Source organism: Melospiza georgiana, chromosome 2, assembly GCF_028018845.1.
Source record: "Melospiza georgiana isolate bMelGeo1 chromosome 2, bMelGeo1.pri, whole genome shotgun sequence".
NCBI classification, from domain to species: Eukaryota; Metazoa; Chordata; class Aves; order Passeriformes; family Passerellidae; genus Melospiza; species Melospiza georgiana.
Window position 1 is genome coordinate 118,442,395 of NC_080431.1, and position 16,207 is coordinate 118,458,601.

The 16,207-nt window shown below is 39.1% G+C and overlaps 1 protein-coding gene across 1 annotated transcript in view; it reads right to left on the reverse strand.

Annotated features, from left to right (window-relative positions):
• The window catches only part of SIM2 (SIM bHLH transcription factor 2), a 182,550-nt gene that overhangs the window by 28,908 nt on the left and 137,435 nt on the right, over positions 1-16,207 (reverse strand). The window contains exon 2 of the mRNA XM_058045596.1: positions 12,023-12,201. Within this exon, the coding sequence (XP_057901579.1) occupies positions 12,023-12,201 (179 nt within the window). The remainder of the gene's footprint in view (positions 1-12,022; positions 12,202-16,207) is intronic.

Genomic DNA, 16,207 nt, shown 5'->3' on the forward strand with positions numbered 1-16,207 from the left:
TAATAATGATATAGAATATATTTATTATATTTCTTCTATATGTATTTATTATATACCTAATATAGATATATTTATTTATTATGTAAATAATATAGAATATTGTTATCTGTAATGGTAATTACTCTCAATTACACTTCAGACACCATTAATAATTCTGATTTTTTACTGAGGGTTGCAGTTTGGCAGAACTATTTTAGGACAAGAAAGAAAATCCATTTTGTACAACTGTTAGAATGAAAATCAAGAAAGCAGGAGGATCCTCAGCTTTGTCCCAACTCCCCACAGGTTTTTAACCAAAACCCACTTGGGATCTTTCTTTAATTTGATTTAACTGCTGAGTTTTACTCCTGATTTTTGTGCCTCCATCACCCAATTCCCCCCTCCAGTGGTCTGAGCTTCACAACCAACAGGTTCTCTATTCTACTTTAATTCTGTTTTAATTTTGGGGCTTCAAGGTCTGAAGGTACAACCACCGAAAAAGGGATTTAGCAAGGAGGGAGAATAAATGTTTCCTGAGCATTTGAATTTCCCATTCGTCTCTCTAATTAAAATTAGGTTCCTATGGGGGAAAGCTGGCACTTGGAGGAGCTGGCACACCCAGTGTGGAGTTTTAAATACAAATTTCCACACTGGGTGGGGGGAAACCACACAGCAGAGATTTGCTGTGGCTGAAGTCTCATCCCCCGAGTCAGGAATGGCTCTGGAATGTGCAAGACTGTGAATTGGCATAAAAACCTAATTAATTAGAGTTTGTGTTAACTTTGCCAGTGTGACCCACTCAGTACCCTCAAAAATAGCAGAAATGGGCAGCAAAGCAAAAAAGAACTGAACTGAATTTGCAGTTTTAAAGCTGATTGAAAGGAAAACAAAGCCCTGGGATCCTGCTGGATGCTGCCACCTCCATCAGAATAGAGCAAAATTCAAAATATCACAACTGGGTGGTTCTTGTAGGTCACTTCCAGCTATTCTATTCTATTCTATTCTATTCTATTCTATTCTATTCTATTCTATTCTATTCTATTCTATTCTATTCTATTCCATTCCATTCCATTCCATTCCATTCCATTCCATTCCATCCATTTATTTTATCTATTTTTAATCCAAATTCTTGTGGGTTTCCCATCCCTGGAAGTGTCCAAGGCCAGGTTGGACACTGGGGCTTGGAGCACCCAATGGGTGGCACTGGATGAGCTTTAAGGCCCCTTCCAACCCAAACCATTCAATCATTTTGTGATTCCATGAAATCAGGGCCCATCTCCATGTCCAGGATGTCCATTTCAAACGCACCACTTTTTATTTTTTACCCAAATCCATGTTTCCCTTATCACACTCATCAAAGTTTTTCTGTCCCAACAATTATTTCTGTTTTAATCATGATTTCCCTATTGCCTGCTCAGCCTACAGATCTCCTTGCCTAAAGAGGAGGAGCTGAGCGGATTCAGTAAAAGCTAAAAATGAGGCAGAAATTAAATGGTTTAATTTTAATGGTTTCATTCAAATCCCAGCCCAGATTTGTCCAAACACCCCCCCAGAGCTGAAACACAGCGAGCTGGGGATAAGAACACAGAAAATCCATGGTGTGGACATGGAGAAGTTGTGTTTCTTTCCCAGAGCACTTCCACAAAGTATCTCCTCTTCATTAATCCCTTTTCTCTTATTAGCACATCCTACAATACAGTTTGACTTTAAGGCAAGAATAAAGCAGCTCTTTTCTATTCCACAGATTTGTATTTTCATATTCTCATAAACAGGACAAATGCCACGGTAAAGAAAAGGAGTCTTGATATTTTGGATAAAGAATTTGTGCATTTGTTCACTCCCATTGCACGAGCGCCAAGCAGGATTCTCCAAGCATTTCTGCGAAATTATGGTTTTGTTTATGGAAGCCAGGATTGTCCATTGCCAGAGGAGCAACTCTGAAATCCATCTTTGCTTTTCCCATACATCTTTAATCTCTTTTGACAGAAAACAGTCACAGAATCCTGTGGTTGCTCAGTGGAGTGAGGAAAGAAAGATCACCATGAACTTTTTCCCCCACAGCTTCACCTCTCATGCCTTTGTTTTTTTTTTTCTGAGGTAAAAGCTGCTCTTTTATCTCCCATTTCCAGATTTTGACATTACCAAAACATGACACTGCTCTGTTGCAGAACCCCTTTGTAAAGGAATATTCCTAAACCTGCCCATGTGTTGCTTTAGGAATGGGGCACCTCATCTGTCACTGCACAAAGAAATCTGGAAAGAAGCATTAAAATGGGGAGCTCTTGCCCAGCCAGTGATTTGTGTCTGCTCCACACAAATCCTAACCCAAATTCCAGCTCCGGTGGAGGAGATGGAAAATGGAAAAGATGAGAAATTTTAGAGCACCTAAAAGCAGCCACTTGATTCCACCTTCCCTCCTGTCCACCCTGTGCCTGCCTGCAGCACTTGCATCCCACAGGTCCCCATGTCCCTGCTGGAGACACAGATAGCAGAAATCCCCCTCAGTGCCCATCCCCCAGACACTCTGCAGGGTTTTGTCCCTTTCAGTTGTTCTTTTTGTGGATCTGCTCTGCTCTGTGAGGCCTCACGTGCTCTGCTGTTACTGTGCTGGGATCTGCAGAGCAGCTGGGGCCCACACAGCCCAGGGCCGGCTGAGAGAGCTGGGGAGGATCCCAGCCTGGCTCTGCTGAGCACAAGGTCATGGATTTGTGACACACAGAAAGGTATGGCTTGGAAGGGCCTTAAAAATCACCCAGTGCCACCCCTGCCATGGCAGGGACACCTCCCACGGTCCCAGGCTGCTCCAGCCCCAGTGTCCAGCCTGGCCTTGGGCAGTGCCAGGGATCCAGGGGCTCCACAGCTGCTCTGGGAATTCCATTCCAGCCCCTGCCCACCCTGCCAGAGAAAAAAATTTCCTAATTATCTGATATAAACTTGTAATTTTCCAGTGTGAAGCCATTCCCTGTGTGCTGTCCCTGCATCCCCTGGCAATTGTCTCTTTCCAGCTTTCCTGGGGCTCCTCCAGGCCCTGCAAGGCCACCCTGAGCTCAGCCCAAAGCTTCTCCTGTGCAGGTGAACAATGCCAGCTGTGCCAGCCTTTCCCGCCAGCACAGGAATATCCTGAAACTCCCCCAGTGCCACCTCTGCCATGGCAGGGACACCTCCCACTGTCCCCAGTGTCCAGCCTGGCCTTGGGCACTGCCAGGGATCCAGGGGCAGAATCCCATCCCGGTCCCTCCCCACCCTCCAGGGAACAATTCCTCATTCCCAAGATCCCACCTAACCCTGCCCTTTGTCAGTTTGGAACCATTCCCCCTTGCCCTCAGGAGAAGTTCCTCCAAGCTCTCCTGGACCCCCTCAAGCTCTGGAAAGGGCTCTGAGGTCTCCTGCAGCCTCCTCCTCTCCAGGCTGAACAGGACACGGGACACCCCAACTTCCATCCCTTAATTCTGAACAAGGGTAACACCAAATTCCAAACCAAAAAAGAGTTGCAGGGCTCATACAGAAGAGACGTCTGCAAAAAAAAATCAGTTTCGGGATAATCTTAGAAGGCAAAAATCCAGGATTGGCAAAAGGGACTTGCAAACATTTTGATTTTCCCTGGTAATGATTTGTTGGGGTAGAAAAGCAAAACCAGTTCTGTTGTCAGCCCATCCTGGAGTTCCAAACTTGCACAAAGTGTCCAAATTTCCCTCCCCATTTGAGCAGTTTGTTCTGTTTCCTGCCTGTTTCAGAATGCTGGCACTGCTGCAGAGGGGAAATTCTCCATTATCATTCCTATCATATCCAAACTCAGCCATTCACTGACATTTGCCTAAATTCTCCTTTCCTCCTCCAAGTGAAGCTTCCAAAGTTTTTTTGGGAAAGGAACTCAGCAGGAAAGGAAAAGAACAGATTTTTACACTCTGCTTTGATGGATTTTACTGTTAATTACCAATGAAAAGAGATGTTTTAATGAGTTGTCAGCAATTTGCACTCTTTTTCCACTTTTGTGCATCAAAATTTATAATTATAATTTGTAAATTAGAGTTTATAAAATGATAATTTCTATGTTTCTCAGATTTAAACTAACTGTTACAAACAGTGGCAACAGGATCATATTAATCCATCACCTCTCAGTAATGGTTCTCCTCTAAAATATATTTAAATTAATGAAAATTAAAATAACTTTCCATGTTGGTATTTTGCCCATGTACTACTAGAAAAAAATTCTTCCTAAGTTCATGCAAAAAAACACCTTACCAGATGCAAAATTTTTCTACTCCCTTCTTTAAATATGAATTTCCTGCATGTAGGGAATGTGAAGGAAAATCCTGCACAGGGATTTGATGCTTGGCTGAGGGAAACAGAGCCTTTAAAGCATCAAGTGGAGTGGAGAAAGGCTGACATAATGTATTCCACATTCCTCTGCAGCTTCCATCAGGTTGTAACTCATCATTCCTGAATTATCCAGTTAGCAGAAAATGAGGGAACTGCAGGAACTTCCACATTTTATTCCCTGCTCTGGGGAATGTTCCTAAACTGCTGTTAGCACACCACGCCTTGCCATGTGAGTCAGCAAAATTTGGGGAGCTAAAGATGTGTTTTAAAGCTTTCAAATCCCAGGAAAAGCATCTGAAAGCAATCAGAGACACAGAATGTCTGCCTGCAAACACACATGGAAAGGCAGCATTGATTAATTCCTTCTCCTGGTTAACCTGCAGTGCAAATATTTTTTATTTTCTTGTTTTCTTGCTTGCAGCAGTAACCAGGACAGGAGATGGATGGGTTGGGAAGTGTTGCTGTCCTGCTGCAAGCCTTAAACTCAGTGTTGTGAACCGGGAAACAAAGATTTCTGCATAAGTAGGGAGACCGAGCAGCACCCCAGGTGTTTTGGTTGTGGCGTTTGAGGCCTTAAGGTCCTGGTTGCTCAAGTTCATCCCAGCCTGTGTTGGCATTCTGTGGTTTTCCCTTCAAAGACCCTGCTGGGTGTGATCAGTAATCCTGGAGCAGCCCTCAGGACCCAGTCCCTAAAATCCAGCCCCAATTTCAGCCTCCTCCAAAGTGCTCATCACCCCTGGAGAGGGCACTTGGTGCCATCTCATCGATGCCTCACGTTTGAGCTTTTCTATTTTTCAGGTTCTGTGCTGCTTCAGTGTGTGGGTCTGGGTTCACATTCAGGGATGGTGAGCTCTGTGCACAGAGCAGGGAGACAAAACAATTCCTGCTCCAGCTGGGCACCAAGGACAAATGAGCCAAATCTCAGCCCAGGAGCACAAACCCCGTGGGCTGGAGAGAGAAAAACAAGCAGGGTGGGACTGCAGGGCTAAAGCTGGAATGGGACAATGAACTGCAAGGTGCAAATGGAGCAGAACTGATCCCAGGGACAGAGCCCGTGCCCGGCCGTGCATTTTGGGGCCATTTTGGTTCATCCTGGGTGCAGCCCTGGCTGGGCTCTGGTGCTGCCCAAGGTGCATCCATGGAGGAGATGCTGTGAATAAATCCCTGCTTTATTCTGGAGCTCTGCCCAGCCTCTGCTCTGGGGCAGCCTGCACAAGGCATCACCAAAACAGAGGGAAAATTTACAGCCTCTTATTCCAGAAGAATATTGGGACAGTCATTTAATAAACGCTTCTGGGTGATGCAGCCTGGTGGTGAACATACACAGTTCCAGTTCAGACATTGAGGTTTCCAGTTCAGATATTGATGTCTGCAACATTCCCAAGGCAGTTTAGGGTTTCAAGCCCATTCCTTTGGGAAGGGTTGTCCATCTATGAGACTCAGCCACCCCAAGGCACCCCCAAATGTGTGCTCACCCATCAGGGTGCCCATTCCCTCTGTGCTCAGCACTGGTGAGGCCACGGTCAAGTCCTGTGCCCCGTTTTGGGCTCTTCACTTCAAACAGGACATTGAGGGGCTGGAGTGTGTCCAGGGAAGGGGCTGGAACATGAATCTGAGGAGGAGAGGCTGAGGGAGCTGGGAAAGGGGCTGGGCTCTGGTACTGCCCAAGTTGCACCCACGGAGGCCTTTTCATAAATCCCTGCTTTATTCTTTAGCTCTGCCCAACCTCTGCTCTAGGGCAGGTTCTGAAGGCATCAGTGTCACAAACCCCTGCCAGCGTTGTCCCCTCACCATGCCAGAGCCAAAACTCTTTGCTGTTGAGCTCTTTCAGCTTGGGCTGGCCTGGAAGTTTGGATTTAAGCTCTGTGTGAGGAGAGGAAAGGCTCAAACTCCTCAAGGCCTGCAGGAAGTTCTAGAGCTGCTGTTGATCGACCTCACCCCAAGTGCTGGGGATGTTCTGGGTGCCACCAGAGAAGGAAGATCTAAAAGCTCTCAGAGAGTGCCCAGAGGAGGGACGTGAGGATGGTGAAGGGTCTGGAGGGGCCTCACAAGGAGGGGACACTTGGAATGTCCAGCTGGAGCTGAGGAAGCTGAGGGGAAACTCCTCAGGGGCTGCAGCTCCTCCTGAGGGCTGTGTCGCCGACCGACACGAAAGGACACAGGCACACGCTGCTTTCAGGTGAAAGGAAAAAAAGGGAAGTTTTATTTTATGACTCCACTATTTATAGTTTTACAAGGGCGACAGTGGATTGGAAGGTGACAGTGACACCTCTGCAATGCCACAGGTCAAACCAACCGTCCATCAGCTCTCTCCTCCTCCATAAAGGAATGACAAAACAATGAGTTGTTTACAGAAAGTGTGTGGGAAAGTTCACTGCAAGAATGTCAACATCAAAAGGCTTAGAAAATCCTAGAAAACCAGGGCGACAGGGCTGCTCTGATCTGTGACCTGACAGGACCCAGGGAGCGGCTGGGGCTGGGCCAGGGCAGGTTTGGGGTTTGGATTTTAGGATAAAATTCTTCCCCCAGAGGGTGCTGGCACTGCCCAGGTACAGACAGGCTCAGCAGCTGCTCTGCAGAGCAAACAACTGAGTTAGCAGGAAAAAGAAATTTATAAAATAGGAGTTTATCCATGGCAAAGAAAAAAAAACCCCAAGGCCATTAACACAGGAACTGATAACATAAATATATAAGGGATGTTTGCAGTGCCTTACTGAACAACATCTATACCTTAATAATTTGCTTTAAACTCTTACCAATTAATTATTAACATTAATTGCTTTATACCAGTAAAATACAATAGGCTATTACTTTGTCCTAGAAATATAATGACCAATGACCAATAAATATAAATATAAATATATTATATTATATTATATTATATTATATTATATTATATTATATTATATTATATTATATTATATTATATTATATTATATTATATTATATTATATTATATTATATTATATTATATTATATTATATTATATTATATTATATTATATTATATTATATTATATTATATTATATTATATTATATTATATTATATTATATATAACTAATAACTTAATATCATTATTTGCTAAGGGTATAAAACTTGAAAACACCTTGTAATAAAGCAATGTTGAGTTGTTTTGGTCTTTTTCTAAGGTCAGGGTTGGGATTAAATGTGTGAGATGGCATTTTTTGTTTGCATTTAGATGTTTATTACTTTTTATCTATATTACAGGTTTTTCATTATTTTTATCTATATTTACAAGGCTTCACACTAACAACCTACAAAATGGAGACGTATTTTTTTTCTATGAGGTTTTTTTTAAGGATAAATTGTTTAATTAAGAAATGAAACTTAAATTATTTTTATTTTTGACTTAATAATCAACTACTTGTGGTCAGCTATGGAAAGTTTTCTATCCACTTACACAAAACCACCCAAACCCATGGAGAAAGTAAAGGAGGAGGAGAATGAGAGGAAGGAGAAGAAGAAGTGAAAAGCATTAAATATAATAATTTAAGAATTTTTATGCTTTATAAACAATATGGGGGTTTTATTTTTAATACCAGGGTGATTTATCTGAAGAAAACCAATGTGACAGTGAGGAGTGTGTAAAGAAACCCACACACTCTCTGATTTTATGCAAAGCAATAATTTGCATTTCCCTGAGAGATAAACAGAGATGGCACCCAAATTTACAAAAACTCTAAAACCAGAGGTCAAAAATAATCTCTGCTCTGGGTTCTTTCACCCAAATAACAGAATATCACAAAGCACAGATTTTGTTGATATTTGTGATTTTATTCCTCTCTAAACAGATCTTATCCAGCTGGACTAAAAGTGGATATAAATATCTGAGCTTTAGCTGAAGAAAACATCTTGAGCAAGGCAATTTCCATGAGCCAAGCTGGAAATTTGGGATATAAAATTCTGTGCCTGCAGTGCAATATTGATTTTATGCCTAAGCAATGCCTCAGATTGCAGAAATCTATAAGGTAATAAAGTTATAAAGGGAAATTTTTGATTCCACCCAGTGACTTGATGATTCAGGTGTGTTTTAAAAGATTAAAAGAGAGAAAATCAAACTGAAATGACAAAAAATGCCATTAAAATAGTCTGGTTTCCTCCTTAAATTCCTTTTTAAATCAAGCCATTTTCACTTCACTGCTCTTTAAGTTCTTTGTAGAACTTTATGTATTACTTAAATATTGAAAATATCTGCTCTGACACAGACAGAAATTGCTTCATTCCTGTCATTTATTCAATACTTTTTAAATCTTCACTGGATTAAATAAAAAACTCGATTTGGTAATTGCAGGCCAGGTAGTTTCAGGTTCTACCTCATGATTTTAATGGATAAAACACTGCAGGAAAGGGAATTACTGGCACAGGGAAGGCAACAATAAATAAATATTTGTTCATTTTGTTCAATCAAGATTTAGCTGTAGATTCTGGATATTTTAATACACCCACTGCAGATCTGAGAGAAAATAAAATAATCCCTAAAAAGAACAGAATTCCTTTCTTTATCTCCTCCAAGTCTGGGAATTCAAAGGGGATGTTGTTGCTTGGAGGTTTTTATTGATTAATTTCCACAAAATTTGATATAAAATGCACACAAATGGACCAAAATTGAAAATAATTTTTCTTTATCCTATCCTAAATTTCCTTATCAATGCAGGATGAGGCAAGGAAAGCTGCAGAAAATGAGGAATTGATCTAAGAAGAACAGGAGGAATTGTGCTATTATTTGCTTTGGACACAGAAATTAATCCCAGTTGTTTGCTCCTGGCTTTAAATCTGTAAAAATCTCCAAAAATGAATTGGAAAATATTTAAATTTTAAGGCAAACAGGAGGCTGTTGCCTTAACCAAGCCAGTAGATATAAAATATCTCACTACTAATTCTGGATATCAGCAAACCTGCATGAAAACTCCTGGATTTCACAGAATTATTGAGGCTGGAAGAGACTTTAAAGATTATCCAGTCCCACCATGAAAATCACCTTAAATCATTTCCATTAGAGGTGTCTCCTTAGTAAATTGGAAAAAGGGAGAAAAAAATTGAAAAAATATCAATATGATTTTTAAATATATCAATATTTTTTTTAAATTCTGACAGAGGAATGAACAAAGTATGAAATAATCATATAGAGGAGATTGAGAAAAATAAGAATTTGCTTTCCAAAACAACAAGGGAAGGTTTTTTCCCATAAAAACCTGTTTGGGGAGGAAGAAATGGAAGAGGGCTGAGATAATTCTTGTATTTCCAGCATTTGGAGCAGCCCAGGTGCTCCCAGGCACATCAACATTCCCTGAATTGAGGATTTACAGTTCTGCCCTGATGGAATCACAGAGACCAGAACCAAAACTGAAAAAAAAAAACCCCAAAAATCCTGAACAAAGTTGTGTCAAGAACCCCAAATTCCTCGTGTTTTTTAGGAGCTGTGCTTGGAAAAGGCTGACAAAAAGTGGCAGCTGAAATCAATAAATGCAGAGAAATCAATGCTGAAATACAAGTGGGAGCTCCTCTGGCTGGGTCTGATCTGGGGAAGTTCAAAGGATTGCCCCAAGCAAGCACAAACTAAAAAAATGAGAATAATTTTGTTTCTGGGACAGAAATTGCAACACTGAGGTGACAACTTCACCCACCAAGGGTGGGGTCAATATTTCTGTGGGTGACAGCAGAAGAGGACAAGATTTTCCACAAAAAGTCACTTTTTAAGTGAGGCTTTTCCTTTGCCAAACCCATTTCTGCTCTGCCCACAGTGGAGAATATTAAGTCTGGTTTTGTTGTCCAAGCTTTGAATGTAACAGTTATTTTAAAATATTCAAAATATCCTTTTATTTCCCAATTAGCTGAGGTTTTGTTAATTGTTTTCCCACTCAGACCTTGCAGCTGAGCACAGCCAGGACACCACAACATTTCTGCAGCCTCAGCAATGATGACAAAATAAAAGAGATGAAACAACCACTGGCCTAAAATAAAAACCTGTTTACAGCTCCATGGCATAAAAGGCATGATTTAATTTCATAAAAGGCGTTATTTAATTTAAGGTACTTTATTCCCTGTAAGAACATTAAATCCTGGATCACAGTTTTGAGTTTCTGCTTCTCTCCCATTTGAGCTTCAAACAGGAGAAATAAAAATTAAAATAAAAATAAAAATTAAAATTAAAATTAAAATTAAAATTAAAATTAAAATTAAAGCTCCATGGCATAAAAGGCATTATTTAATTTAAGGTACCTTATTCCCTATAAGATCATTAAATACTGGATCACAGGGGAGTTTCTGTTGCTCCCCTATTTGAGCTTTGAACAGGATAAATAAAAATAAAAAAAATATGAATAAAAATAAAAATTATAAATAAAATTAAAAATAAAAATAAAAATAAAAATACATAAAAAGCTCCATGGCACAAAAGACATTGTTCAACCTAATGTACCTTATTCCCTAAAAGAACATTAAATCCCGGATCATGGTTTTGAGTTCCTGCTGCTCCCCCATTTGAGCTTCGAACAGGATAAATAAAAATGAAAATGAAATAAAAATAAAATAATAAAAATAAATAAAAATAAACATAAACAAATCCAAAATCCAAACATAAAATAAAAATAAAATATAACTATAGCTGTAGCTATAACTATAACTATAACTATAACTATAACTATAACTATAACTATAACTATAACTATAACTATAACCATAACTAACTATAACTATAACTATAACTATAACTATAACTATAACTATAACTATAACTATAACTATAACTATAACTATAACTATAACTATAACTGTAACTATAACTATAACTATAACTATAACTATAACCATAACTAACTATAACTATAACTATAACTATAACTATAACTATAACTATAACTATAACCATAACTAACTATAACTGTAGCTATAACTATAACTATAACTATAACTATAACTATAACTATAACTATAACTATAACTATAACTATAACTATAACTATAACCATAACTAACTATAACTATAACTATAACTATAACTATAACTATAACTAACTATAACTGTAACTATAACCATAACTAACTATAACTATAACTATAACTATAACTATAACTATAACTATAACTATAACTATAACTATAACTATAACCATAACCATAACTAACTATAACTATAACTATAACTATAACTATAACTATAACTATAACCATAACCATAACCATAACCATAACTATAACTATAACTATAACTATAACTATAACTATAACTATAACTATAACTATAACTATAACTATAACCATAACTATAACCATAACTAACTATAACTATAACTATAACTATAGCTATAACCATAACTATAACTATAACTATAACTAACTATAACCATAACCATAACTAACTATAACTATAACCATAACCATAACTAACTATAACTATAACTATAACTATAACTATAACTATAACTATAACTATAACTATAACTGTATCTCTAATAAAAATAAAAATAAAAATAAAAATAAAAATAAAAATAAAAATAAAAATAAAAATAAAAATAAAAATAAAAATAAAAATAAACCCATCAATAAATGTAAATGTAAATGTAAATGTAAACATAAATGTAAATGTAAATGTAAATGAAGTTATGGATTCATGGAATGCTTTGGGTTGCTGTTTGTCCCATTTCAGCCCGGAATTGTTTTTTAAATTAATTTCCCTGTGTTTGAAAGGAGATGCCAGCATACCTTGCAGGAGGTGGGGGTGCAGAGGCTGGTGCGCCGTGAGGACAGCGGTCATCTCGTCGTGGTCCGAGGGGTGGATGTACTCATAGATGCTGTTCCCAGTGAGCTCCACCTGGGGAAACCATGGAATCAAAGCGGCCGGGTCAGTGCTGCCCTCAAACACTGCGGTGCTAAAACGTGAGCTGGGTGTGTCAAAGCATCTCCCACATCACAGCCATTAATCCCAATTAATTCTTTCCTCAGCAGTGATGGATGCCAGAGGGGCTTTGGTGGGAATTTCTGGTGTTGCATCAGGGACAGAGGAGCTCCTGTTGGGGCTGGGAATGAAGCGATAAATTAGAGCAGCTGTAGAAAAGTTAAATTGCCACAAACGGGAGGAAAAGTCAGAGCTGTAGAAATGCCTCTCAGCAAGGCAAATATGAAAATAAAAATGATGTTCCTGCAGGTTCCCAGAAACTCTCACAACCCCTTTGTGATTTCCCACCACCAGCAGGGCCAAAATGACTTTTACTGAAGGTATTTGAGGAACAGGAGATTGGAAATGGCTTTTCTGGATTTATATCCTTGTTTTCCCTACCTCTTGAGTTGTATTTTCTCTCATAGCTACTAATTCTAATATCACTGTTAGAGACACATGGTGAGTCCTAATTTCTTTTTTATTCCAGGGTCAGGATTAATGTGTGAGAGGGTATTTCTTGTTGGGGCTCAGATGTTTATCAGTTCTTATCTCTGTCACAGTCTCACAAACCCTGAGCTCTGCAGCACTTCACTCCAACAAACTAAAAATGGAGCCCTGTCTCTCTCTCCAAGGCCTTTGAAGGATAAACTGTCCAATTAAGAAATGACACCTCAATTATTTTCACTTTTAACCCAATACCCAACCACCCGTGCCTGCAATGGGGACTTTTTATCCAATGACACAAAACCACCCAAACCCATGGAGAAGGAGGAGGAGAAGGAGGAGGAGGAGGAGAAGGAAGGAGAAGGAGAAGGAGAAGGAGAAGGAGAAGGAGAAGGAGAAGGAGAAGGAGAAGGAGAAGGAGAAGGAGAAGGAGAAGGAGAAGGAGAAGGAGAAGGAGAAGGAGAAGGAGAAGGAGAAGGAGAAGGAGAAGGAGAAGGAGGAGGAGAAGGAGAAGGAGAAGGAGGAGGAGAAGGAGAAGGAGAAGGAGGAAGAGGAGAAGGAGGAGGAGGAGGAAGAGGAGGAGGAGGAGGAGAAAAAGGAGATGGAGGAGGAAAAGAAGAATGCGAAGAAGAACAAGAAGGTGAAGAAGGAGAAAAAGAAGGTGAAGAAGAAGGAGGAGAAGGAGGAGAAAAAGGAGGAGAAGAATGTGAAGTACAAGGAGCAGAAGAAGAAGGTGAAGAAGAAGGAGCAGCCTCCACGCCAAAGCCTCCATCTTGCTTTCTATCTATCCCTGTATTCTAAACCCTTCAACTCTGGTTTCCCACCCTGTGATATCACACACTTCTGTTCAAACTCCACACCTTTAATCTCAGTTTTATTATTGAATTTTGGAAGCTTCTCCAGGCCCTCAGGTCAGTGCAGTGTTCTCTGGGGGTCAGTGCCCAGCAGCACAGAAAGTCTGGAATTCTCAGCGACCAGGGTTCCAACAAACACAAACACACATCCCAAGAACTCCACTTTTTTTTTTTTTTTTTTTTTTTTTTCAATTAAAAATGCTACAAAAATTACTACAAAAATGAAGGTACAGCAATGGCCTCTGAGAGAACCCAAAAATCAGATTTCCGTGGATTTTCACTGCTCTGAACAAACACTCGCAGTGAAGATCTGCCTTAAATATTTGTGTATCCCCTGTCCTGCCCTGAGCTTTGCCTGCACAGGATGTGCTCCATCCTTTCCCATTGCTAACAGGGGCACAGAAAACCAAAAAGAGCCTCGTGCCCCCGTGTCCCCTCTGCCAGCTCTGCCTGCCACCCCCAAACCCCTGAGAAAAGTCCCCAGAAAGCTGCAGGAATGGAATGAAGGGGGAAACAGAACAGAATTCCTTTATTTATCTGCTCCAAGTCTGGGAATCTAAAGGAGATATTGTTGCTTTGAGGTTTTTGGCAATTAATTTCCACAAAATTTGTTACAAAACACACATAAACTGACCAAAACTGAAAATAATTTTCCTTATTCTTGTCCTGAATTTCCTTATCAATGTTGGATGAGCAAAGAAAGCTGCAGAAAAATGAGGAATTGATCTGGAAACAGCACTGAATTCCTTTATCTTCTACAAGTCTGGGAATCTAAAGGAGATGTTATTGCTTGGAGGTTTTTATCAATTAATTTCCACAAAATTTGATACAAAACACACATAAATGGAACAAAACCAAAAATAATTTTCTTTATTCCGACCCTAAATTTCCTTGTCTATGTAGGATGAGCAAAGAAAGCTGCAGAAAATGAGGAATTGATCTGGCAACAGCACTGAATTCCTTTATCTCCTCCAAGTCTGGCAATCCAAAGGAGATGTTGTTGCTTTGAGGTTTTTATCAATTAATTTCCAAAAATTTTAATCAAAACACACATAAATGGACCAAAAGTGAAAATATTTTTCCTTATTCCTATCCTGAATTTCCTTACTATATTCATTGAGGCAAAGAAAGCTTCAGAAAATGAGGAATTTATCTGGAAACAGAGCTGAATTCCTTAATTTATCTTCTGTAAATCTGGGAATCCAAAGAGGATGTTATTTCTATGAAGTTTTTATCAGTTAATTTCCACAAAATTTGATACAAAACACACAGAAATTGACCAAAATTGAAAATAATTTTCCCTTTATCTTATCCTGAATTTCCTTATCAGTGTAGGATGAGGCAAAGAAAGCTGCAGAAAGGGAGGAATTTATCTAGAAACAGAGTTGAATGCCTTCGTTAGTCTTCTCTGATTCAGGGAATCCAAAGGAGAAGTTGTTGCTTTGAGATTTTTATCAATTAATTTCCACAAAATTTGATACAAAATGCACATAAATGGAACAAAACTGAAAATAATTTTCTTTATTCTGACCCTAAATTTCCTTGTCTATGTAGGATGAGCAAAGAAAGCTGCAGAAAATTAGGAATTGATCTGGAAACAGAGCTGAATTCCTTTATTTATCTTCTCTAATTTTGGGAATCCAAAGGAGATGCTGTTGCTTTGAGTTTTATAGCAATTAATTCCTCTGCCACACAAAATTGGATACAAATCACTCATAAATGGACCAAAACTGAAAACAATTTTCCCTATTCCTATCCTGAATTTCCTTATCAATGTAGGATGAGGCAAAGAAAGCTTCAGAAAATTAGGAATTTATCTAGAAACAGAGCTGAATTCCTTTATCTCCTCCAAGTCTGGGAATTCAAAGGGGATGTTGTTGCTTGGAGGTTTTTATTGATTAATTTCCACAAAATTTGATATAAAATGCATATAAATGGACCAAAATTGAAAATAATTTTTCTTTATCCTATCCTAAATTTCCTTATCAATGCAGGATGAGGTAAAGAAAGCTGCAGAAAATGAGGAATTGATCTGGAAACAGAACTGAATTCCTTTATTTGTCTTCTTAATTCTGGGAATTTAAAGAAGATGCTGTTGCTTTGAGGTCTTAATTGATTAATTTCTACAAAATCTGATACAAAACACACATAAACAGACCAAAACTGAAAATAATTTTCCTTTATCCTATCCTGAATTTCCTTCTCAATGCAGGATGAGCAAAGAAAGCTGCAGAGAATGAGGAATTGATCTGGAAACAGAACTGAATTCCTTCATTTGTCTTCTCTAATTCTGGAATTTAAAGAAGATGTTGTTGCTTTGAGGTCTTAATTGATTAATTTCTACAAAATTTGATACAAAACACACATAAGCAGACCTAAACTGAAAATATTTTTCCTTATTCTCATTCTTATCTCCTTATCAATGTAGGATGAGCAAAGAAACCTTCAGAGAATGAGGAATTGACCTGGGAAGAACAGGAAGAATTGTGGGATTATTTGGTTTTGACACAGAAATTAATCCCAGTCGGTTGCTCCTGGCTTTACATCTGTAAAAAAATCTCCAGAAAAAGAATTTAAAAAATATTGAAATTGTAAGGAAAGCAGGAGGCAGGGTTTGGAATGAGTCGCGGTTGCTCTGAGCTGCCCCGTGTGCCTCGGGGGGCAGTGATTGCAGCCGCTCTTCTGAGCCCGTCCTGCTCCTCTCCCTGATCC